Here is a 25,991-nt window from a genome sequence, read left to right as displayed (position 1 = left end):
GCTTAAGATGTCATTTGAGGTTGCAGCGGTTACCTTGCAAGCGGCAGTGTGCAGTTCCTATGCGGCTTGGGTGTGTCTTCAATGGTCTCAACAGATGGCAGATAGAATGATGGAGTCAGGGACTGCGGTTCCATCCGAATTGGCAGATGTGGAATCGGGTTTAGCGTATTGGCGGATGCCTTGTATGATATTATTTGTGCCTCTGCGAAGCAAATGTCGCTTTCAGTAGTTTCATGCAGATCTTTGTGGCTCCGTAACTGGGCGGTGGATGCAGCGTCCAAGCTTAGACTCGTGAAACTCCCTTTTAGAGGTAGGCTGTTTGGTGAGGATTTGGATAAGCTAGTGAAAGATTTTGATTATTCCAAAACACAGCGGTTGCCAGAAGATAGGCCTAAGCTGCCTTTGAAATCCTCGTCTACCAGACCTCGCTTCCGCGCTGTTAAGCGATATAGGCCGGGTAAGCCGTCATTTCAGCTGTCTTACGGTTCTTTCTACAATTCTAGACCTAGATTTCCACATAAGAGTTCCTTTCGTGCTATGAAACCCCCGACAGTTCAGCCAGCCCGTGCTCCAGCAGTTCGCAATCAGCAATGACTGGATCTCGGCTCCCTCCAACATTTCTTTGAGAAGGCGGCTGTCTTCCTTTCTGGCGGAGTGGGCCAAGATTACGTCCAATCAGTGGGTGTTGGACATTATTCGAGAAGGTTACAAATTAGAATTTTCCTCTCCCGTCGCCGATTCTTTCTTGCTATCCCCTTGCAATGGGGCCACCAAGCGAGACTCGGTACAGCTCATCCTTCAAGTCCTTCTGGATCTGGGGGCTGTGGTTCAGATTCCCCCCGCGGAGGTGGGCCTAGGCAGATATTCCATTTACTTTGTGGTGCCCAAGAAGGGGGGGGGGGGTCGGTCAAGCCAGTGCTGGATCTCAAAAGGGTCAACAAATATCTCAAGGTCCGACATTTCCGTATGGAGACGATGCGCTCAGTCATTGCAGCGGTCTAACCAGGGGAGTTCCTTACGTCCCTCGATCTCAAGGAGGCTTACTTGCATATTCCGATCTGGCCTCCGCATCAGAGATTTCTTCGGATTGCGATCCTAGGCCAGCATTATCAGTTTCGGGTAATGCCTTTTGGTCTCGCCATGGCACCATGCACCTTTTCTAAGGTGATGGTAGTGGCGGCGGCGTTTCTTCGCAAAGAGGGGATTCGGGAGCATCCTTATTTGGATGATTGGTTGATCCGTGTGTCTTCCAAGCAGGAGAGTGTGTCAGTGACCCAGAGGGTGATTTCCCTTCTTCAGTCTTTGGGGTGGATCATCAACTTTCCGAAGAACTCTCTTACCCCGTCCCAATCATTGGAGCATCTGGGAGTGCGGTTCGACACTTGTCTGGGGAAGGTGTTTCTCCCCAAGGACCAGGGAGAGAAGTTGCAGTCTCAGATTCGCCTTCTTCTCCACTCACCCAGACCAAGGGTTTGGAATTATGTGCAAGTTCTGGGATCGATGGTGGTGGCTCTGGAGGTGGTACCATGGGCTCGAGTCCATATGAGACCGTTGCAGAAGTCTCTTCTATCACGGTGGTCCCCAGTGTCTCAGGACTACGGACGGCGTCTTCGATGGAATTCTCAAGCTTCCCTCAGCATGCATTGGTGGCTCAACGAGGCCAATCTGTTCAAGGGCATACCGCTTGCGACACCGGACTGGGTCGTAGTTATGACGGATGCCAGTCTTCTGGGATGGGGGGCTCAGTGCCTTCAGTCCTCTACGCAGGGAGTTTGGTCTCAGGAGGAGGCTCAGTGGTCGATCAATATGATAGAGTTGAGGTCGATCAGGCTTGCGCTTCTAGCATTTCAGTCCATGGTTCAGGACCAACCGACGAGAGTCTTCTCGGACAGTGTCACAGCGGTGGCATACATAAACTGGCAGGGAGGTACCTGAAGTCCTCAATTAGCCAGCGAGGCGCTGGTCCTGTTTCAATGGGCGGAAGTTCATGTTCCTCTTCTCTCGGCGGCGCACATTACGGGTCAGGCAAATGTTCAGGCAGACTTCCTCAGCAGAAATCTTCTAGATCCCCGAGAATGGGAACTCTCCACTCAGGCATTCGATCTGCTAGTTCAGAAGTGGAGTCTTCCGGAGATGGATCTCATGGCCTCATCTCGCAATGCGAAGCTTCCTCGGTTCTTCAGCAGATGCGTTGGCTCTTCCATGGCCTCCGGATTGTCTTCTTTATGTGTTTCCTCCTTGGCTGATGATAGGTTGGGTGTTGCATCGCATTTTTCTCTTTCCAGGCAGGGTGATCCTGGTAGCTCCGGATTGGCCGCGTCGTCCGTGGTATGCGGACGTGATCTGGCTATCGATGGGTGAGAGGTTGACGTTTCCGGTGTCTCCGGACTTACTCAGGGTCTGATCAACATGGAAAATCCATCCCACTTTGGTCTTACGGCCTGGCTCTTGAACAGTCGCAGCTGAGGCGTAAGGGTTTTTCAGAACAGGTTATTTCCACTCTTCTTCAAGCCAAAAAGAGATCTACCTCTGCCTCATATGCTAGAGTCTGGCGGGTTTTCGAGTCTTGGTGTGCTACTCTTGGTCTTTTGCCCTTTAAGGCTTCTCTGTCTGATATTCTTTCCTTTTTACAGGATGGCATCACCAAAGGGTTAGCCTATAATTCCCTTAAAGTTCAGGTGGCGGCCGTTGCTTGTTACAGAGGCCGAGTATCTCATTCGCCGCTGGCATCTCAACCTGATGTTGTTCATTTCCTGAAAGGGGTGCAACGTATTCGGCGCCTGTTAAGAGGATCTGTCCAGAGTGGAGCCTTAAGATTGTCCTTGGGGGGGGGGGTGTTTGCAGAAGGCCCTGTTCGAACCGTTATCTCATGCAACTCTAAAGGATGTCACGTTGAAAGTGGTGTTTTTGGTCGCGATGGCGTCTGCCCGAAGGGTTTCAGAGTTGCAGGCCTTGTGCAGGGATCCTTTTTTGCGCATTTTGGATGCCAGAGTGTCTGTTCGGCTGGTCCCCTCATTTCTTCCTAAGGTGGTGTCTTCCTTTCATGTGAACCAATATCTCGTCCTTCCTGCTTTTCGGCGGGAGGATTGGGGGGAGCGCTTCTCTTCCTTGCGTTTCCTTGACGTGTGCAGAATTCTTCTTCATTATTTGCGGGTTACTAACGACTTTCGTCGTTCAGATCACCTCTTTGTGTTGTTTGCAGGACACAACATAGGTATGGCTGCGTCCAAGGCTTCCATCGCTCGTTGGGTCAGGGAGGCCATTGCTTCAGCTTACTTGATGGCCAGAAAGCGGTTGCCAGAACAGCTTTGTGCACATTCCACCCGAGCGATGGCTACTTCTTGGGCCGAGTCCAAGGGTCTTTCCTTGGACGAGATTTGTCGTGCGGCTACTTGGTCTTCTAAGAATACTTTTTCTAAGCATTACCGACTGGATGTGGCCACCTGTGCAGATGCTGACTTTGGCGCTTCGGTTATTGCGGAGGCGGCGTTTGCTTCCCACCCAGTTCGAGGTGTGCTTTGCTACATCCCACTGGTCTCTGGATTCATCTGCTGCTGTGCTAAGGAAGGAAAAATTATGTTCTTACCTGTTAATTTTCTTTTCTTTAGTAGCAGCAGATGAATCCAGAGCCCCACCCTTTCTGCAGATGGTCTGTCCGTTGTTGGTTGCAAGTTTCAGTTTTGTTATTGTTGGTAGTTGTATTCTGTATTTTACCCATTGCACTTGGTTGCTGGAAAGAAGTTTTTTACATGCTCAATATTTCCTAGTTCCGGATGCTTGGGCAAGGAGCGATACTGGATATACAGGAGGAATGCCAACCTATAAGACCACCTGTTAATCAGATTCTCTATCTCCACCTGCTGGTCGATGTGTGCTATCCCACTGGTCTCTGGATTCATCTGCTGCTCCTAATGGAAACAAAATTAACGGGTAAGAACATAATTTTACCTTCTTCTTCAGAACTGAGGATAACCAAACTTAATTACTCTATTTGGGGGTAATAATCCTTTTTTTATGCTTATAAAAAAGCACTTATTTATGTGCACAAAGATTGTCCAGATGTATTAGCTGCTGACACAAAGCTGGTACATTTGTGTTTCTTGATGGTGAAGGTTGGGCAGAGTTGCAAGAATAACTTTTATCCCTGCAAACTTTAAGCAGAAAAGTTCTGTGTAACTTTGTGGGAGTTTTCAGGAAAGCATGTAGGAAGGAGTATAAGTCGTCTTTAGAAAATAAGTACAATGTTTAGAGCTTGGCGCCTTCACAGTCTAGGTGCCCTATTGGAAGAGAAGCTTCACAGAGAAAGGAATTTTATGCTTCAGAGAGATTAGCCTATCTAAAGATAAGTTAGTCTGTCCAAAGCATTATTACATTTGGGGGGACCGATGTGGGATTTTCTTTCTGTTTTTTAGTGGCTTTTGCTTTTATTGAAACAGACTCTAGTGTTGTGGATTTCCTGTTGCTTGTTGCCTCACAGCTAAGGGTTCATTGTGTTTATCCCTCACTTAGTTTTTCTCCAGTATCCAGATGGCTGCACAGAAATTAGCTGTAGAGATAAAGCTTGATTGTAGATGCCAGATAATTCTCAAATGTGGATGAAAATAAGCCTTGTCAATGAGACCCACTGTTTGATGCTCATCACTACATGTTGTATGAAAACATCCATTGTCCTAAATGTGTTTGCCTGATATTTAGAAGATTGGATTCCTGAGCAAAGCATAATTTGCCAAAACACGGACCTTGTCAGATCCTATCTGTTTTAGTAGTTGCATATTATAAACGGGCCCTTACTTTGTATCTGGGGCAATGGAGGGCTAAGAGACGTGCCCAGAGGGAATCAAACCCAGATTCTCAGGCTACTCTTCTTCCTACCCCCTCTTTTGGGACTTAGTTTTCTCTCTAGCGTGACCACTTAGAATTTTCGTTCCACTGAATAATATTATGTAGATATCTAATATTTGAATGTTTCCTTCATGGCGCCTTTGCGAAGGTGAGGGTGAGTGTGTAATATATGTATGGAAAGAGAGAGGGTCTTAGTCATATGAGGGAATTTACAGTGTCAAACTTTGCACTATTTTGTCGGCTGAAAGCAAGGGTTGCGTCTGCAACTTTTTCATCAGATGAGATGATACTAAAGCAGGTCTATCTTGAATGCTGAACTGTTGATACTTTACTGTGTTATTGTTTTTTCTTTCCTTTTAATTGATGGCTTTAGTTTCCTTTTTCTGATGCAATTTTGTAAACCGCTCTCAGCGTTTCGTCATATAGCAATATATCAAATATTTTTTAAAGATTATTAAAACCAATTTACTTGGAATCTCTAGGGGAAAGGAAGGGCCTGAGACGCGGATACCCTACCCCATGTTTTGTCCCACTTCTCTGGAATTCTTCCCCCCTCTTTGACCAGTATAGTTCCTTCCCTCCTCTTCTATTTTTCAGATTGTAAGCCACTTAGAAGTGTATTTGATATGTGGGATAAGAAATCTAATAAACCTTGAATTTGTCCTTGCCATAGAAGTCTGCTTGGCACTAGATATATTCCTCAGCTACTGAAGTTTGTCAAAGGCCACTCCTGCCCATCCAGATGTATCGAGCCATAACTGAGGCACAGACCGCAGAAGTCTGCCCGGCGCTGCTCTTATTTCCCAATTCTTGGATTTACTTTCCAAGCACCACTAAGTTGTTTTTTTTTGTTTGTTTGTTTGTTTTTTTTGTTTTGCTTCCATTCTTTTTCCATATAGGAATCCTCTGTGGCGTAGTAAGGGGGGCAGACCACCGTGTGCGCCCCCCTCCATGCCATGCTCGCACCGTCCCTTACCCATTCCTTGGTAACTCTTTAAATCTTCGCCACTGCGTGCAACTTCTCTGGCCTGCTTCTTGTGCTGTCCTGGCTCCCTTCTGAGATTACTTCCTGGTCGCGGGGCCAGAGAAGCTGTTCAGGCTGGTGAAAATTTAAAGAGGTACGAGGGGGGAATGGAGGGCATGAGTGTAGTGTGTGGGGGGAGTCACCTCCTACGCTATTGAGAATCCTGTGTGTTTAATGGTTTTCATCACCACCATCTCCTGCAAGAAGGCATTCCATGCATCCACCATCCTTGCTGTGAAAAAATACTTTTGACATTACTCCTAATTTTGACACCACCCCCTCCCCTCCCCCCAGCAACCTCATTTCATGTTCTCTAATTCTACTTGTCACTATATTTGTAGCTTTCAAATATTGAAATGTCTGAATCATATCGTCCCTGTCCCTCTTTTCTTAGGGTATACATATTAAATTCCTCAAGTCTCTCTTCGTACGTTTTTCAATCCAAACTCAGTATCATTTTTCAGCCTGAATTAGTGTGTGAAAAACTAATTTGCCATCTGTAATGGGCTGGGAAGAAGAGGAATAGACATCATGGATAATTTCAGGCTGATAGTATATTTCTAATTGTTTCTGGTTCTTGAGAATTAACTGTGCCAGTGGTATCTGTCAGATGCAGACGGGTGCGGTGATCTGCTGTTCATCTGCTGCTCTTCTCACTGCTTCTCTTGTAGGTGTTGGCAGGAATCGCTTGGGCTTCAGAGGGCGAATAATGGGAAAAAGACGTCCCTATGGGCTTATTACAGGCCTGGCAGCCAGGAAAGCATCAGCCATGCACAAAGGCATCAGCCCTTTGAACCGGCCACCACTGAGTGAGAGGGTAGGAAGGCCACACTTTTTTGTTTTTCTGACTTGTGTGACTCAAAATCTGAAAAATGTTTCTAAAGGGCAATATCTATTCAAATTCGATACCACCCCTGGAGTACTTGCTGAGATGGCAGCTTGTCTGCCCCAGTGCACAGCTAATGTGGTGGTGGAGCTTGCCGTAAGCCTTTGGCATGAGAAGTTGCCTTAGGACACACTGTTACATCTCAATAAAATCGGCAGCCATGCTGGCTCTCTCATAGGGGGTACTGGCAGATTGCTCTCTTGTTTTAAAGTTCACCCAAGCAGGGCTGTGGAGTCGGTAGATAAATGTTCCGACTCCTCAGTTTTTTGTACTTCAGACTCCGACTCCAGGTACCCGAAATTTCCTCCGACTCCTCGACTCTGACTTCGACTCCACAGCACTGGTTAATTTTCAGATCGTTAAAATGGAATGTCAAGTTGAGAGAAATGAGCAATTTCGACACCACCTTCTTTTTGCTTTTAATCAAGGTTCTAAGGCCGCAGAAGCAGCTTGCAACATTTGTGCTGTGTATATAGTGGGTGCTATAGCTGAAAGAATCGCTCGTGATTGGTATGCCAAGTTAAAAAATGGAGTCGGTAGATCAATGTTCCGACTCCAGGTACCCGAAATTTCCTCCGACTCCGACTCCACAGCCCTGCACCCAAGCCCTGCTAACCAAGTGTTACAGTTCACTTTGAGCAAGCAGAAAAGCTTCATTAGACAAAAGAAATAATTTGGCTTACAACCTACCCTTTGGAAAATACCTGATGAGAACTACTTTCAGAAGAATATGGTTGCTCTAATTTCATGTGTTTTTGCCTGCAATTCATTTATTAATAAAATTATAGGCTATGTAGAAGAGCTGTGGAAACCTTGTAAGTGAGGTGGTTTTTTAAAATGTTTAGAATGATTAGGGTTTTATCCTCTTTTTTGTCAGCCAAGTAGAACTGAGCAGCAGTTTATATGAATAATGTTCTATGATGTGCTTGGGGGGTTTTTCTATGTAATTCTTCAGAACATACAGAGGCAGCGTCCAATGTTCAAAAAGGGACGAAACCTACCGAGGTCATCTGAGTTCCAGAGGATACCAGCTGTGGGTTTGAGAAGGCCTTTTCCTTGGAGGTGAGAGCTCACTGGAACAGAATTTCAGCATCTGCTTAGACTCCCTTTTGCCTTGTGGGATGCTGTTGCTTTAATTGGGTTTTTAAACAGTAAGGGGCTCATTCTGGAAGTGGCGCGGCTACCACAGACCCTAAGCACTGGAAATGTAGATGCATCAGAGAATCACGCATAGTCACACCTAATTCTGGCGCCATCCCTAGCATTGCCTACTTACGCATTTGGTGTTGCTATGTGCCAGAGAAATGCCTAGCGCCGCCTATTTTTTATGTTAATTGTGTTGTAATTGGCTTTTAATGGCATTTATTGTGCCACTTAAAGCTGATTGAAACAATTGTTAGGTGCCGGTAAGTGTGCCTCAGATGCCTACCACCACCTAACTTTAGGTGGCCCTTACAGAATTTCCTCCTAAGTTCAAATGCTGAAAGAGAAAAACGAAATGTAAACATATTTTTGACTTTTCATCCTGCTAGACCAGTCCAGACTGATGAGTTGTGCCGTCCAACCAGCAGCATAGCCAGGAAAGTAGCGCAGATAGCCAGGTCTTCTACCCAGCCATGAACTGTAGAATCTTCCACTGAGATTGAACCATCGCAAGGCTCTTTAAGACAGAAACTGCACCAAAAAGCACTTTAAACATAGAAACATAGAAAATGACGGCAAAAAAGGGCCACGGCCCATCTAGTCTGCCCACACTAATGCCAGATTCATACACATATTTTGCATTTCAGTCGCAGCTGCTGCTTCAAAAGTCTACCAAAAACTGTATTGTACAAGTAAAACTGTTTTCATTCATAGTAGTACCGTATTTCCCCATATATAGGCCGCGGCTTATATATGGGTTTTGCAAACTGGCCCAGTGGGTACAGCTTGCAAAACTGGGGCGGCCTATACAATTTTAAAAAAATCATCCCCCCCCCCTTTACCTCCCTTGCTGGACGGCCCCAAATTGCTGCCTCTTCGAATCGCGGCCAGCAGGGCAGGAGAGATCTTTTTGATCTCCAGCCCGTCCCTGCGCTGCTTCCTGTATGGCTTCACGTCGGTTCTTGTGGCAGAAGCAGCGGATAACCACACTAAACTCACCAGGCCGCGCTCTTTAAATTTCTCGGTATACACTACCGGCTTCCAATGCCGCACTACCAGCGCATCACAGAAATGGCGCAAGCCTCCTACCCCCTCATGCACAGCTAGCCCAGCAGCGTGCAGGGTTTCCTGTAGCCCTTGACAAAGACTAAGCATTCCAGCCAATCTGAGCGAGCCGCAACATTGATGAACGCTAGGTTCCGCCAATGGAATTGAAAGAAAAAAAATTAAGGCGTGAGGGAAGATGTTAAATAAACCAATATGGCGGTCCACTTGAGCAACCAATATGCGAACGAGATCTGCTTTTATTTTCTTTAAAAAAGAAAACGTTGGTGTCATCCAATCGAAAGGCTGTTTCAGGGTGTCGCTTGGTTTTTTTAGGGGGTTAATTGTATGCTGCCTTGAAAGTCCCACAAGAACTGACGTGAAGCCATGCAGGAAGCAACGCGGGGCCAGGCTGGAGATCGAAAAGATCTCTCCTGCCCTGCACCGCTGGCCGCAATTCGAAGAGGCAGCAATTCGATGCCGTCCAGCGAGGGAGGTAAGGGGGGGATGATTTTTTTAAATTGTATAGGCCGCCCCAGTTACTGGTAGATAAGCCATGGCTAATATAATTGGGCAGCTTATCTACCAGTTTGAGCATTCAAAAACATATCAACAAAATCTGATGGAAAAGTTGATTTTGAATAATTTCCATTGAAATATCAGATTGCCATTAGAAGTTTAAAATCTCCAAGATAGGAAACATACTTATAGCCTTAGTAATTAAGACAAATGATTTGTCTAAAAAGACAGCACAAGATGGCGTTACCTAGTGATTAGAGCACCAGGTTGACAACTAGGAAGACCCAGTTCAAAGCTCCTTGTGATCGTAGGCAGTCACTCAACCCTTCATTGCCTCAAGTACAAAGTTGGCTTGTAAGCCCCGTCTCCAGAGACCTTACGACTTGCTCACAAGTAGCACACCTTGAGCTTCTAATGAACAAGTTGTAAGCAAAATCAAAATAATTAGGAATGACACTCAACAGATTTCTAACTTTATTTGATAAGACAGAGCACATGGTAACTTTATGGGGGAAAAATAGCCACAGCAACTTTGAACTGGTCCCAAGGTATAACTTGGCTCTATTTAGCATCTATATTTCTTGCAAAAGGAAGAGGTAAGCAGTATGGAAAATTCAGATCCTGCAATTGTGTGGCTTTAATATGATTTTTAACATATAACGCTGAACTCACTCAGACCGATGCACTCGGCAATGAAACTTCCATCGTAGCCATCAATTCTGGAATCAGCTGTAATCTGATGTGATGTATCCCATATACTGTCAAAATGTATCTTTAATGTAAACCGCTTTGAACTTCACAGTATAGCGGTATATAAGAAATAAATTATTATTATTATTACTCCCCCTCCTTTTCTTCCAACCCTATCTTTCCTGAACAGATTATAGCCCGGTGCACCTGATGTGATACACCTGTGTGTGATTTGAGTCACTTTTAAGTGGAAGGATATGTTGGGGTGTCCTAATTTATTCCTCAGTTAGAATACACATTTTTGTGGATATCTTTTGTTTCATGAGTAAATCAAGGAAAAGTTTTGTTTACCTGCAATTACATCACTTTCTTTTCCAGAGATAAATAAAAAAAAAAAAAAAAAAAAGATTTGACATTGATATGTGAACATTTTGCGACCTTAGAATTACAGGGTTCTAACTGTACCGCAATTAGAACCTTGTAATCCCATGCATAGACTAATTTCTGTACATAGAACCATGTAATTTCTTATGAAATGAAGGAACGGTTAAGTTGCAATAAATCCTTGTGAGTGTTGTAACATCTACATGTCAGATAGAACCCGGAAGTCATCGGAGTTAAAAATCCTGAAAATTGTCACTTAGAACCCTGTAATTCTAAGGTTGCGATTTCTTAAGAAAGAACTGAATATTTCACATGACTGTATGTCCCATGCTGCTATAGAAACATTTACTAGTGCTGGTAGACTTTTCCTTTTTGTGCAGATTTGAACTTGATTGAAGCATTCTTAGGTTAGATGTGGCTTCATTGCTGCAGGCTTAAATAAATCCTGCAATTAATGTAGTTCACAAATACCTTATTTATGGTCAAATGAACCATGTGCTGCTTGCACTGTTTTTTTATCTCTTTCCTACAGTAATAGCATACCAGGAAATACTGATGATGGTAACTTTTTCCTAAACCATCAAAGAGACACACGTCAAGCAACTTTCCTCTTTAGACGAGGCCTGAAGGTGAGGGTTTACTATTCTTTTCTGTCCTTGAAAAATCCATCCATCCATGCAAGAAGCTTATTTTCTGTCTTTATTCACTTAATTCAATCACTCACAAATTTTGGTGGAATGTGAATAACTTTTTTTGTTTGTTTGTTTTTTCTCATTGTCTCCTTACACTGTTCTGAATTAGTGGGTGTTATCCCTTCCCACCAGCAGATGGAGGTAGATAAAACTGTCTACCAGTTTCTCCCGCACTAGGCATTCTACTTATCCTTCTGTTTTGTTTTGTTTTCTCATCTTCATTCTTTCCATTTTATTTCATTTATTTCCCTATTTATTTTATTTAGGTTTTGTTGTTCTTCTACAGATATTGTAAATATCTCCTACCATCCATATTGTAGGATTTTTCTATCTTTAATGTTAATAATTTCTTTCCTTGTTGTATCCTTAATGTTAACAATTTCTTCCTTATTGTATGCTTGTATTTGGTTTAACATTTTGAGCTTTCATTTACCTTTGCTGCATTGAGCTCAACAAAAATCACTTGAACATAAAACTGAATTCAGCCAGTGACTTCACCAGCTATATTGCGTCGTGCTTTCTACCTCATAGTAGGTGGTAGGTTGTGCTGATGGTGCTCCTGTCCCTGGCCTGGCTCCCTGCTCTGCTGGCTGCTCAGTGTGGTTGAGCCTAACAGCCGGACCTAGGTCACTGTCTTGGAACTATACCTGGTTGAGCTTGGAGCTTGGCTCCACAACTCCCAGTCGCACTCATTTGTGCCAGTAGATGAGGCTTTGGCTTGATCCTGAGGGATGCGAGCTCACCCCTCTTGCCCTTTCACACTGTTTAAGTGTGCCCATCACAGGCTCCCTCTGCTGCTCCCAGATACTTACATTCCTCCAAATTGCCCTAGGCAGCCTTTTTTCCCTGTTTTAGGAAATAAAGCTTCTTTAGCATCTCTCCAGACTGGCACAGTTCACTGATAGGTAATAGCTCACCATGACCAGCAGGTGGAGACTGGACAATACTTTTGGCTGTAATACAAGTACAGTCAACTCTGCTTAAGTTCACGCCCCTCGGACTGTGTCGCCACATGCGCTTAAACGGAGTGTGCACTTAATAGGAGGGAGTGGTGGAGGCTGTAGCTAAGCCGGCTCAGTTTAAATATGGCATGTGGGCTGCTGGAGCCTAAAGTACAGGAAAGCTATGCCCTACAGCTTGAGTGGAAGCAAAGCACTCATCCCAGTGCTTAAGCTGCTGTGTGAAGTCTAGCCATTCCCAGTCAGAACGTGATTGCATTTAACCGGAGTGAACGTAACATGAAAGAATAGAGGTTGGACCTATGACATCAGTGTGCATAAGCGGATTGTGCTCTTATCTGAATTGCAAATATCCAGAGTTTACATCCATTGACTTTAATGTAAAAAAAACCTGGGACCGTGGTGGTAGGGTGCGGATAACCAAAGCGTGCGCTTAACTGACGAGCACTTAGATAGAGTCGACTGTAGCTGAGCTTCCCCCTAATATAACCGGTCTGTTCTCAATCTCCAGCAGGTGTGGTAAGCCGTTGCCAGTCTTCCAATTAGTTATTGTAGGGCTGTTGGAAGTTGTTTATTGGCCTTCTTGTCCCTGTCTAATGCCGGACTGAACTTGGGGGAACCCTTTCGGGGGTCCATTAAAGATACTCAAGAACATAACGTAAGAACATAAGCAGTGCCTCTGCTGGGTCAGACCAGAGATCCATCATGCCCAGCAGTCCGCTCTCGCGGCGGCCCATCAGGACCAGGACCTGTATAGTAACCCTCTATCTATACCCTTCTATCCCCTTTTCCTTCAGAAAATTGTCCAATCCCTTCTTGAACTCCAATACCGTACCCTGTCCTATCACGCCCTCTGGAAGCGCATTCCAGGTGTCCACTACCCGTTGGGTAAAGAAGAACTTCCTGGCATTGGTTCTGAATCTGTCCCCTTTTAATTTTTCTGAATGCCCTCTCGTTCTTGTAGTTTTCGAAAGCTTGAAGAATCTGTCCCTCTCCACTTTCTCTATGCCCTTCATAATCTTGTAAGTCTCTATCATATCCCCTCTAAGTCTCTGCTTCTCCAGGGAAAAGAGCCCCAGTTCTCCAATCTTTCAGCGTATGAAAGGTTTCCCATACCTTTTATTAAACGTGTTGCTCTCTTCTGAACCCTCTCGAGTATCGCCATATCCTTCTTTAGGTACGGCGACCAATATTAGACGCAGTACTCCAGATGCGGGTGCACCATCGCCCAATACAACGGCAGGATAACTTCTTTCGTTCTGGTTGTAATACCTTTCTTGATAGTCCCTAGCATTCTATTCGCCTTCTTAGAGGCCGCTGTGCACTGTGCCGACGGCTTCATTGTCTTGTCACTATTACCCTCAAATCCCTTTCTTGGGTACTCTCTCTCAGTGACAGCCTTCCCATTGTGTAGCTGTACCTCGGGTTTCTGTTTCCTACGTGCAAGACTTTACATTTCTCGACATTAAACTTCATCTGCTATCTCGTTGCCCACTCCCCTAGTTTGTTCAAGTCCCTTTGTAAATTTTCGCAGTCTTCTTTAGTTCTAGCCCCATTAAATAGTTTGGTGTCATCTGTGAATTTTATTACTTCGCGCTTCGTCCCTGTTTCTAGATCATTTATAAATACATTGAATAGCAGCGGTCCAAGCACCGACCCCTGCGGAACACCACTCGTGACCCTCCTGATTGTCTGCTTGGTATAGTGAAACAATTAACATAATATTTGCTAATAAAACAATGATTTCAAATGTCATGTTTTTTGCTTCTCCCCTACCTGAGACCGCTGCTCTCATCTCTCATCCAATGGCAACACCAAGAAGCACAAGACACACACAATCAAACGTACATACTTGATTTCCAGTGTTGGCACATCTTCAAGAGAAAATAAATAGTTGCCATGAGTTATGAATCAGCCCTCTCAGATTCTTCATACTGCCACTTCTGTTACTAGCACTTTTCACCTTTACCACCATGTCCAGTTTTCTTGCGTTGAGGGGCCTTTGACATTTGAGCCAATCAGGGTCTTGGGCTCCTCCCTCTGTATCCTGGGATGCAAGGGGGAGGAGTCTAAGGCCCTGATTAGCTCAGTCAAACCAATCAGGGCCTTAGACTCCTCCCCCTTGCATCCCCCTTGTAACATGCAAAATATCTGTGCCATAAAAAAAAAATTAACAAAACAGGCAGACCTGTTGGTTTTTTTGGGATCACTAAAACCCTTGCATAGCAAAGTGATGTTAATGCATCAATTGCTTGGATAGTTTGCATGGGGTTTTAGCTAATTTGCATGGCCGGATTAGAAAATGGGTGATCGAGGGGGAAAAACATGCGGCGAGCCATTTTGTGCATCTGGTCGGCATGTGCAATCATCACTGAAGCTGTCAAAACAGGTTTAGTGATGATTGGTGGCTTTAGTGCATCTGGGCCTTGGAGTTTTTTTTACCATGTAGAAGGGAAACCTATCTCTTTATAATCTTTAGTTCACTTTGTGGGGCTTCTACTAAATCCTCCCATCAAGACATCTGCTGTGCTTTGGGATCTCAGCATTATTCTCCTCTAGCTTATGAAAGTTTCTTTGAGTCCTGAAGATCTAAAGGTGAAAAATCAGTGTGACAAGAAGGATACTGAGCTGTATAAAGAGAGAGGCGTAGCCAGTAGAAGGAAGAAGGTGTTGATGCCCCTGTACAGGTTGTTGGTGAGGCCCCACTTGGAGTATTGTGTTCAGTTTTGGAGATCGTATCTGGCGAAGGACATAGGAAGACTTGAGGCGGTCCAGAGGAGGGTGACGAAAATGATAGGAGGCTTGCGCCAGAAGACGTATGAGGAGAGACTGGAAGCCCTGAATATGTATACCCTAGAGGAAAGGAGAGACAGGGGAGATATGATTCAGACGTTCAAATACTTGAAGGATATTTTTTTTTTTTTAATCTTTATTCATTTTTAATCTTTCAACAAGTGTACAAATTAAAACCATACATAGTCTTGAAAACATCACTTGTAAATCTATCAAGAAAAACAACAATTATATATATATATATATATATATCTATATAATAAAACCGTAGGCGGCGCATGCGCAGTCTAATCCGCGTGCTTCCGTGATCCGTATGTCCGTGGCTGGCAAGAGTGCACATGCAAACTTACAACAGCTCGCACTCACGGTCTGGCTGGCTCTTTAAAGTTTTTTTCGGTGCCGGCTCATCTGCTCCGCCTTCCTCTTCCTGCCAGTCTCAGCCGGACTCAATCCTCCCCCCCTGGCAGCCCTGAACCTGTCCCTCCGTTCCCCGCCCGACGGGCCGGTGAGTGCTGCGCCAGGGGCAATGCAGGTGGAGACTATCGGCGGCGGAGCCGGGGGGAAGGGGGGGTGGGAGGCACGCGAAGCTGCAAGTCGCCGACTCCACCCCCCCCCCTCTCTCGAACCGCACAAGGACTGCCGTTGACTAAATTTGCCCCACCGTTCCTTCCCTTCCTCCATCAGGTACAGTTCAGCTACGCCTATGTTAAAAGCAGCTGCTTTGAAATTGGCACGGCGCCTTATGGTCCTGCCGCCGCTCACGAATTCCCCCCCTCCCCCCCCCATCCTCCTGCAACAGCCGCTACCGCTCCTGTTCAAAGCGGCCTGCTGAGGTTCGCGGCCGCTGTAACGAACCTCGCAGACCGCTCTCCACATGGTAGCACGTTCCCTCTGACGCAATCGCGTCAGAGGGAACATGCTACCGAGTTGGAGAGCGGCCTGCGAGGTTCGTTACAGCGGCCGCGAACCTCAGCAGGCCGCTTTGAACAGGAGCGGTTGCGGGAGGGGGGGGGAGTTTTAACAGGAGGAGTCGCCGAAAAAAACCTTCAGCCGCAGCAGGCCAGCACACGGGAAGGGAAGGGGGAGGGGCCGAACGGAGCAGGGCAGCTCAAGGTAAAAAGGGAATGGGGGGTGGGGGAAAATGTTTCTACTACTCAGCAGGGACCTGGAGGGGAAGGGAAAACCGCTGCTGCTTCTGCAAAGGAAAGTGGTGGTAGGGGAGAGAAGGGAATGGGGGGTGGGTGGGGGAAAATGCTGCTACTACTTCTCAGAGATCTGGAGGGGAAGGGAAATATCACAGCTGCTTCTGCAAAATAAAGTGGGGGGGAGAGAAGGGAATGGGGGGTGGGGGAAAATGCTGCTACTGCTTCAGCAAGGACCTGGAGGGAAAGAGAAATACCGCTGCTGCTTCTGCAAAGGAAAGTGGGGGGGGAGAGAAGGGAATGGGGGGTGGGTGGGGGGAAATGCTGCTACTACTTTACAGGGATCTGGAGGGGAAGGGAAATAGCACTGCTGCTTCTGCAAAGGAAAGTGGGGGGGGGGGGAGGAGACACAGAAAGAAATACAGACAGACAAAGGAGGCTAGGGAGAGAGACAGACAGAAATAAAGACAGACAGGGGACCAGAGAGACACAGAAATAAAGACAGACAGGCAAAGGGTGCCAGGGAGAGAGAGAAAAAAATTGCAGGAGGGAGAAAGACAGAAAGAAAGGAAGAAAGAAACAGGAGCAGGGAGAGAGACATAAAGAAAGAAAGACAGACAGCCATATATTCTAGCACCCGTTAATGTAACGGGCTTAAACACTAGTATATATATATATATATATAAACCCATAACTCACCCCCCTCCCCATTATTATTATTAATATACACAATATAATAAGAACCCTTCCTCCTCTCTTATTCATGGTGTATATTTCAATAGAATAACTGGTGTTTAATCATCACAAAAAAAAGATATGAATGGCCCCCCCTTATTCTAGTAAAGGTCTTATAATTTCCATTTTGTACAGCTAATGATCTTTCCATTTTGAACATGTGACATAATGAGTTCCACAAAAGTTGAAATTAAGTCTACTGAAATCCTTCCAATTGTTGATATGTTGAATAGCGACTCCAGTCATGAATAATAAAAATTTATTGTTAAATAATGATATCTGAACCTTTTTTCTCATAGCTGTTCCAAATAATACTGTATCATAAGATAGTGCTACATGATTTTCCAGTAAACAATTTACTTGATCCCAGATGGAATTCCAAAAGGCTAAGATAAAGGGACAATAAAACAAAAGATGATCTAAAGTCCCTATTTCAAGATTACAATGCTTGAAGGGTATTAATGTAGAACAAAATCTTTTCCAGAGAAAGGAAAATGGTAAAACCAGAGAACATAATTTGAGGTTGAGGGGTGGTAGATTCAAGAGCAATATTAGGAAATTCTACTTTATGGAGAGGGTGGTGGATGCCTGGAATGCGCTCCCGAGAGAGGTGGTGGAGAAGAAAACGGTGACGGAATTCAAAGATGCGTGGGATGAACACAGAGGATCTAGAATCAGAAAACAATATTAAATATTGAACTAAGGCTAGTACTGGGCAGACTTGCACGGTCTGTGTCTGTCTGTTTATGGCCATTTGGGAGAGGATGGGCTGGGGAGGGCTTCAATGGCTGGGAGGGTGTAGATGGGCTGGAGTTGGTTTTGACTGAGATTTTGGCAGTTGGAACCCAAGCACAGTACAGGGTAAAGCTTTGGATTCTTGCCCAGAAATAGCTAAGAAGAAAAAATTTAAATTGAATCAAGTTGGGCAGGCTGGATGGACCATTCGGGTCTTTATCTGTCGTCATCTACTATGTTACTATGGCCGTAAACTCCTGTGACATAAAATATCTGACCTAGGAGGAGTTATTTTTGGTGAACTCCAAGCCCTAGTGACTGGCCCTAAATGAAGCTTTCAGTGGATGGTTCTTTGCATTCATCTGAAGTTCCTTCTTAAGGTAGTGTTGGATTTCCATGCCAAAACCATGCACTCATAATGAACATGTCTTGGCCTCTTACTTGAAGCAGACACAAGTGCTTAGTCCAACTAGCTTTGTTTCTTTTTATTTCAGCAAGCCTGAGATTGCCAATGCCGAGCATATGCTAAGTTTCCAAGTTTAATAGATTTTTGTTACACCGTCCATCACAAGTATCTAGATGGTTTACAATTTATATACAGGAAATGTGAAAAGTGTGTGGGGGGGGGGGTGGATGACAGACAGACAAACATATAGGGGAGGAAGTTAGAATAAAATAAAGGCTAGAAAAGGAGGGTCTTTGTCATACCATGGCTACATTGATAACCCACTTTTCGGTTGGCCTCCTTGAATGAGATGTGTACAGCTGTAACATGGTCATCATCAGTCTATACTTTCACGTTCATCACTGTCGGAGATTCCCAGTATGATAGTAGGATTAGTTAGTTCATCCTTCAGAAACTCCTGCCTCCTAAGGCCATTTTTTTAAATAAAGATAACTTGGAAATCCAAATAAGAGTGAAATGGCAAAAGTCATGGTGCCATCAAAAACATTTTTATCCCAGGACAAGCAGGCAGCATATTCTCACATGTGAGTGACATCATCCACGGAGCCCCGATGCGGACAGCTTTTCAAGCAAACTTGAAAGAAATTTCAAGTCTGCTGTGCTGCACCACGCATGTGCATGCCTTCCTGCTCCACTAGAGGGCGCATCCCCCGCCTCGTGGTCCTCAGTTTTAAAGTTTCCGCGGAGCCAGAAGCCCTGTTCTTGTTTTCTCTCCGTGTAAAGTGCCTTCTAGCACTGCGGCTTTGTAATTTTATCGGAGTCACTGTGTGTTTTCTTCTTTCTTTATTGTTTCGTTTGTTTTAATAAAAAAAAAATAGTTCGCTGTTCGGCATCCGGGGCCTCCTGGATTGCCGTTGCCACGTGGCCTCGGTTGGTCGGCCTGGTTTGATTTTTCATATCCCGGCCCTTGTCGGGGTTTAAAAAGTGCACCAAGTGTGATCGGCTGTTGTCGATCACCGACCCCCATCGGTGGTGCCTGTTGTGTTTGGCTGCTGACCACCCGACGGATTTGTGCCCCCGGTGCGCGACTTTTCAGCCTAGGGCTTTCCGCCGCCGCTGTGCACGCATGGCGGAGCTGTTTGTAGTAGAGCCCTCGGCGGGCCCGGCCTTGGCTTCGGCCCTGGCCTTGACCTCGGCCTCGGTCTCCTTGGCCCCGCCTCGACTGTCTTCGACCTTGAAGCCCTTGTCCTCGGGCTCGAAGCCTTCTCAGGGTAAGTCCCCGCTTCCCTCCTCAGGTGCCGTTCCGGCGAAGAAGCCATCCTTGGGGTCCTCGGCAGGGCCGGGTGGGTCGACCCCGGCCCGGTCTTCCAAGTCCTCTACTCCTAGGGAATACTCGTTACCGAGGTCGCCCTCTGTGGAGTGCACAGCTGCTACCGACATGCCGTCCATGATGGCGATCCCGGTTTTTCAGGACATGCTCCGGGCTCTTATCTCCTCGGAGCTGTCCTCGGCCTTGGCCCATTTGCAGCCTTTCTCGACCTCGGGCTCGGCTTTGGCCCCGGCCCAGCCTGAGCGGGGCGTCAGAGTGCCCCGAGACAAGGTGCGCCGGACTCGACGGCTTTCGTCTTCGGAGTCGTCCTCCAGAGCCTCGGGGGGGTTCTTTGCCTTCGGGCCGGCCTTGGGCGAAGCGCCATTCCAAGAGGCCGAAACGTTCTCGGGGTTCTCCGAGGCGGGGTCGCTCCCCGCGGGCCAGGGACGTCGAGGCTCTTCGGGTCTCTGATCTTTCCCTTTCGAACCCGAGGTTGCTTCGATCGCCCCCTCGTAAGGGTTCGCTCCGGGGTTCCCGGGATTCCTCTCCAAGGCATCGGAAGGTTTCGATGCCCCGGACCCTGAGGTCCGACCCCAGCGCTTTCTCTCGGCGCTGCTTCTTGGGGGTTGGATGTGGGGGCTGGCCGCGAGCCCCGCTATTCCCGCGAGGCCTCTCCTTCCTTTTCAGCGGCTCGTTGCCCTCACTCGCCTACCCCGGAGGATGACCGGTCCGGTCTGCGTCCATCCTCGTTTTCGAAGTTTGTTCAGGACATGGGACGAGCCTTGGATTTGGACCTCTTGGTGGGGTCCCAGTATTCTAAGGAATTCCTGGCAGGGCAGGATTTGCCTTCCCCACCTAGGGAGTCTCCCCGCCTCCCGTTGAACCCGGTCCTCCGGCAGGCTTTTTTGCGGAATCTGGAATCCCCGTATGCGGTAACTGCCGTTCCCTCCAAAATGGAGTCAAAATACCGTACGGTGCCCTTTAAAGGGTTTGAGCGGGCTCAGTTATCCCATCAGTCCTTTTGTGCACCTTACATTTTTCTATTGCCATTCTGCTTCTCCTTTGAGAAGTTACTTGTCCAAATGTCTGTGGAGAGCAAAGTGCAGGTCCTCATATACTCTTCCACTTGGAAGTTATCTTCTCTGTAGTGAATGAGAAAGTCCTGCTCATGCACAGGAGTGCTGCTTCAAAGCTTTTAGAAGATGTACTTGTCCCAGAGAAATTTTCCTGCATGGGCTCTGTCAAATATCACCAGGTGTGGGATCTTGCATTCTGCTGCCCACAGAAAACACAAGCTACAGGTAGGTAATATGGTTTTCTCTGTATGTTGATAGATAAGAAACCACTGTATCTGGTATTGCTTCCTTTTTCATGAAGAGATTACCCTGTAAGAGAATTTCTTTGTATTTTGTAAAATGTCCTCTGTTTATAGCTTGAACGTAAGAATAGCCTTACCGGGTCAGCACAATGGTCCATCCAAGCCCAGTAGCCCGTTCTCATGGTGGCCAATCCATGTCCCTAGAACCTGGCCAAAAACCAAGGAGTAACAACATTCCATGCTACCGATCCAGGGCAAGCAGTGGCTTCCTCCATGTCTTTCTCAATAACAGACTATGGACAAAATTTTCCTCCAGGAAATTGTCCAAACCTTTCCTAAAGCCAGCTACACTATCCGCTCTTACCACAGCCTCTGGCAATGCATTCTTTCTTCAAGTATTTCTGTGTTGTAAAAAGTACGGGTGTCTGGAATCCTTCTGGGAAATCTGTTTTAAACTGATTTCATGCTTTCAGGTCCAGGCCCAGCTACAAACAGAGCCCCAGCAGGAGGAGGAGCCAGCAATCAAAAGAAGTCGATTGTAAGTGGCCAGTGTTAGGAATTGCAGACCTGAGTGTGGGATGGAATAACACAAACCCATCAAAGCTGAAAATAACAGAGAATGTATTGGGTTACTGACAGTTGCAGCATGGCTTGACATTACAGAAGGAATGGATTTGGGTGGATGATCAGGTGGTGGTGTGTTGAAGCAGTCAGTAGCAGTGTGGGCTAGCATGAAATCGACATGTCTGCAATGGAGATTTTTAAAATTTATTGTGATATATAACTTGCAGGTTTTGAAAATTGACTGGAAGCTCAGTTATGAAATCTGCCACACATAAATTGTCCATGAAGTGTGAGGGTGGGGTGTTTGGTTTGGTTTGTGTTTTTTTTGTTTTTTGCAGATCTGATTTTTCACAATACTGGAAAATTCTGCCTCTTCTGGCTAACAAGGGAATACTGAGTGTCCTGAGGTTATTGGGGGTGTTAAGGTCATAAGCTGCAGACTGCCTGCTTCTCATTAAGATTGTTGCTTTTAATAAGAAGCAGAACATCTCTTGGTAAGTGGCTCCTGCTAACAGCAAGCTTTCTTTCCAAACTAGATGGAGGACATCCACCACAAGTGGCGGCATTCTGACTGTATCCATAGACAACCCAGCAGCTATTCTCACACCGGTGTAAGTAAAAACAGCTTGTGCTCTCGCTCTCTCTTCTCTCAGGGTCCAATAATGTAGACAGAATATTTTCCCTGTTCTGGTTGCAATTTGATATTGCCAATATGCAGTGCTTAATTATGATTATTTCATAAATACCTTCTTGAATGCTGAGAGGAATGTTATATAGCATTTTTATCCACAGATGTGTAAAGATTTGTCCTACTGACCCATAGCTCAGACAGTCACATGAGATGAGCATGTGCTGGGACCTAGTTGTGAAGTTCACATATATGTTGTGTGTGTGCACGCACAGACTTAGCCTTGGAGGTCGTCTTTGACCCCTTTGTGTCTGGCCATGTATCCAGCAGACTATCACCCTTTCTCAACACATAATAACATAGTAGATGATAGCAGATCCAGTCACATTCATTATCAATTCATAATTAAACAGACATAAAATCTGCATACTTGATCCTGATCTTTCTTGTCCATAGAGGTCTGCTCAGCCCTGTCCTAAAGTCCCAACTATCGGACTTGCTATTGAAGCCTGCTCCAGCCCATCCTGATCTGTCATAGCTGGTGGTTCCATCTGCCCATCATAACACACCAACATCCTTGAGGTCATTTAAGTTTTGTTTTGATATCATCCTCTTTCTATTTAGGGATCTTCTGTGTTTATTGCATGTCTTTTTGAATAAAGAACATAAGAATTGCCGCTGCTGGGTCAGACCAATGGTCCATCATGTCCAGCAGTCTGCTCACGTGTCGGCCCTCTGGTCAAGGACCATCGCCCTAACTGAGACTACCAGCTCACGTTCTTGTTCAGCAGGAACTTGTCTAATCCCTGGAGGGCATTCCAGACATTTGTGAAATTTTTCCTGACATTACTCCTGTTGACCACCCTGCAATCTCAATTCATGTTGAAAACCCTTACTCATACTCATCACCTCCTGCTTAAATTGTTACAACCTGCTTCTGAGAACCACTGAACCATCGCTCTCCCATCCAATCAATTCAAATTCTGCTGCACACACGTCTGCCACTGTCTTAAGTCACTTTGTTGGTTCCCTGTCCATTTCTACGTACACTTCAAACGTTCCTCATTGACCTACCAATAGAGACCTCTTTATTTCTCTACACCCCTCCATCAATGTCATTCTTTGTGCCCATCTCCACCACATGCTCCAGACGCTATTCCTTCCACTTTGCTGAACCATATGTCTAAAATAAACATGCTCCCTCTCCTACGCCTGTTCAAATCCAGCCTAAAAATCTACCTTTTCAAGATGACCTTTAAATCTTAACCACTTATTCTTCTATTATGCTTATGTGAAACCCCCCCCCCAAAAAATAAATAAATAAATAAAAACCCAAACAAACCCCAAAACTCTCTGGAAGAAAGGCAATCGTTCACAGCTGCTATGAAGCAGGTCCACCTAAGCTGCTGCTGCTTCTCATTTCCTTAGCAGTAGACAAGAGGCAGCACTGTAGATCCTGCTCTATAAAGGTTACAATCTACTCAAAGGAGATAAAATAGATGCAACATATGTAGTTTCACAACCTTGGTGCCCCAAAGATATTAATTTTATAACAGGGAACATATCTGGAAAGTCCAGAGAGATGAAGTACTTGGGATTTCTAAACTAAACTATGTCCTGTTGAAATGGACATCTCTACATTGCTACAGATGGGCAGCTTTTATAGAAACTTAGAGATTAATGTAGGTCGCCGAGACAGACTTGAACATATGTGAATACTTAAAGGCTCCTCATTAGCATCCACTTAGGTTCTTCAAGGGGGGGGAGGGAGGGCTGCAAAGTGTATTGCTTCAACTGTTAATAGATATCAGTGACAATGTATTTCATCATGCAGGGCAGCAAACAGTCCCTTTATGCATTCAGGAGTGTATCATATGGTTCTAATTTGATGGATTAAAGTCCGAAAAGGTGCCTGTGATGATGATCTCCACTTTTAATCCACATATACTGATCAAAAAATTGCAATTGCTCCAAAGTACTGTGGTTAGATGAATTTTTGGTCTATAAATATATGAAAGTGGTGCATTAGCATATGAGAATCTTCATTGGCTATCAGTTGAGAGGCCAATTAAGTTTAAATCGGCTTGTATAGTTTATCGTATATTACAGACTGACTCTTCAGATAATCTAATTTTGCTTTTTTCTCATTTGCATTATTCTTCCACTAGATTCTGTGTTACTTTATTACTATATTTTCCACAGATTAGTGGACTATGGTATAAACGCACAGCTCAATTCCTCTTTTGCATATGCTTTTATTACAATTTGGACTAATTTACCTGTTCACATTAGGACGGATATCAATTACTTAAGGTTTTGCAAAAGTTTGCAAACTTTATTTGATTTGTTGTAAAATTCATGGTATGATGATATTTTAATTATTGATTTATTTTGTATTTTCCCGTAGATTTTACGGCCTCTTAGACTATAAATTGCTTTGAACCTTTTTGGTATAGTGCGATTAATAAGTTGTGTATTGGATTAGATATAGCAGCTGCTGGAGGAGGGAACTATATGATACAAGTTCAGGATGAAGCTACAATCATCCAGTGGTTCACAAGTCCTATAAAGTCATATAAGGAGGAGTGTGTGGCGCGGTGGATGAAGCTACAGCCTCAGCACCCTGGGGTTGTGGGTTCAAAACCCGCGCTGCTCCTTGTGACCCTGGGCAAGTCACTTAATCCTCCATAGCCCCAGGTACGTTAGATAGTTTGTGAGCCCACCGGGACAGATAGGAAAAATGCTTGAGTACCTGATTGTAAAACCGCTTAGAAAACCTTGATAGGTGGTATATAAAATCCTAATAAACTTAAACTTAAAACCTAACAAGAATTGAATATCTCCAGTCTAGAAATGAGCAAACTCCTCAACCACCTCCTAAGCACACTTTAATTCATTTTTAAAATAAAACTAACAACAAATTCTTTAGCACTCTCCAGACCAGTAGAGGTTAATCTTTACGAATGGGTATATATCCAATCATGACCAGCAGGTGGAGACTGAAAACAAAACTGTGAGATAGTACATAAGATATCCCCTTCTCTGTTCTCATCAGTCTTCTTTCAGTCTCCAGCAGGTGTTGAGTGATATGTACCCATCTCCCTTGGTAGGGCTGTTGGAATTTGTTTAGGGGGTTTCTAGTCCCTGTTTTTGGCTGGATAGAGCTTGGGCGGGCCTTGTTTGGGGGTCCGTCCGACCTCGGGGGTGTCAAACCCGGCGGGTCTCGAGCGGGGTCCTCCCCCCACTTCCCCACATTTTTTTAGAGGAGCCCCAGCAATAAGCCTTGCCCCCTAAATCAAGCAAGGCATATTGCTTTGAGAGCCTGTGGAGTCTGTTCTAAAAAAAAAAAAAAATCCCCGAGATAGTGCCGGTCTGCAGAGTTGCTTCCCTGGCAGTTTGCTGTATTTTACTGTATTTTGCACTAACCGACACTTTTCTTCTAGCTAGGTCGCATATGGAGCAATTGTGCCCTTCTCCGGGGGAGTGTGACACAATTGCACTCGTGGCCGTCCTGAACTCAGTGGTTTGGGCCGGTGTGGTCATGGAGCTCTGTCAGCAGTGGCTGCAGGCATCCAGAGCTCCCCGGCCTTAGTGCCTCGTGAGCCGGCTGAAGGCAGTGAGACAGCCCGATCTGCTCTCACTACTCCAGAGGGATTCCCCGAACCACCGAGGTAGGGGAAATAGGATTCCCTCTCAGCTGATTTTTCAACAGCTGATGCCGGCTTGCCTACTTTAGCGTCTGGGACAGTTTAGGTTTCCCAGCCGCTACAGGCCCTGGAGGGGTTATTTTTGGCGGGATCTTTGCCATTTTGACAGACAGTTCCCTCCATTTTGTCTGCAACCTCAGGTGACCTTCCCCCTGTATTGCAATCACAGGGGCAGGTTTCAGCAGGGACCCCTGCTGGGACAGGAAGTCCCTGGGGACTGCCGGGGGTTTTTTTTGCCCCCCAATTTAATTTCTTTCTTTGTGCAGACAATTGGGGATCCCATGTGCACCTGGAGGTTTTCCGGGGGGGGGGGGGGGGGTTCTCTCCGCGACCCCTGTGGCTTTGCCTCCCTCTTTTCATTTGGCGTCCCCTCTTCCTCCTCCCTCATCCAAGCGCCCGCGGGGGGCTTGGATTGCAAATTGATGGTCGGAGGAGCGTGTTGGCGTGGTTGAAGACCTGGCCGCTTTGGCG

General features: G+C 45.7%; 2 protein-coding genes across 2 annotated transcripts in view; one reads left to right on the top strand and one right to left on the bottom strand.

The window, feature by feature from the left end:
• The window catches only part of LOC117366833 (cytochrome P450 2F2-like), a 52,508-nt gene extending 48,820 nt beyond the window's left edge, over window positions 1-3,688 (bottom strand). Inside the window, exon 1 of the mRNA XM_033958775.1 lies at window positions 3,587-3,688. The gene's annotated coding sequence lies outside the window, so the exon portion shown is untranslated. The remainder of the gene's footprint in view (window positions 1-3,586) is intronic.
• Window positions 1-25,991, top strand: part of FYTTD1 (forty-two-three domain containing 1) — a 49,697-nt gene that overhangs the window by 12,604 nt on the left and 11,102 nt on the right. The window contains exons 3-7 of the mRNA XM_033958777.1: window positions 6,538-6,683; window positions 7,708-7,814; window positions 11,065-11,161; window positions 21,095-21,159; window positions 21,722-21,796. Of these exons, the coding sequence (XP_033814668.1) occupies window positions 6,538-6,683; window positions 7,708-7,814; window positions 11,065-11,161; window positions 21,095-21,159; window positions 21,722-21,796 (490 nt within the window). The remainder of the gene's footprint in view (window positions 1-6,537; window positions 6,684-7,707; window positions 7,815-11,064; window positions 11,162-21,094; window positions 21,160-21,721; window positions 21,797-25,991) is intronic.

Source organism: Geotrypetes seraphini, chromosome 9 (assembly GCF_902459505.1).
Source record: "Geotrypetes seraphini chromosome 9, aGeoSer1.1, whole genome shotgun sequence".
Classification (NCBI taxonomy): Eukaryota; Metazoa; Chordata; class Amphibia; order Gymnophiona; family Dermophiidae; genus Geotrypetes; species Geotrypetes seraphini.
Note: the sequence above shows the minus strand (reverse complement) of the source record. Positions and strands in the feature narration are given on the sequence as shown.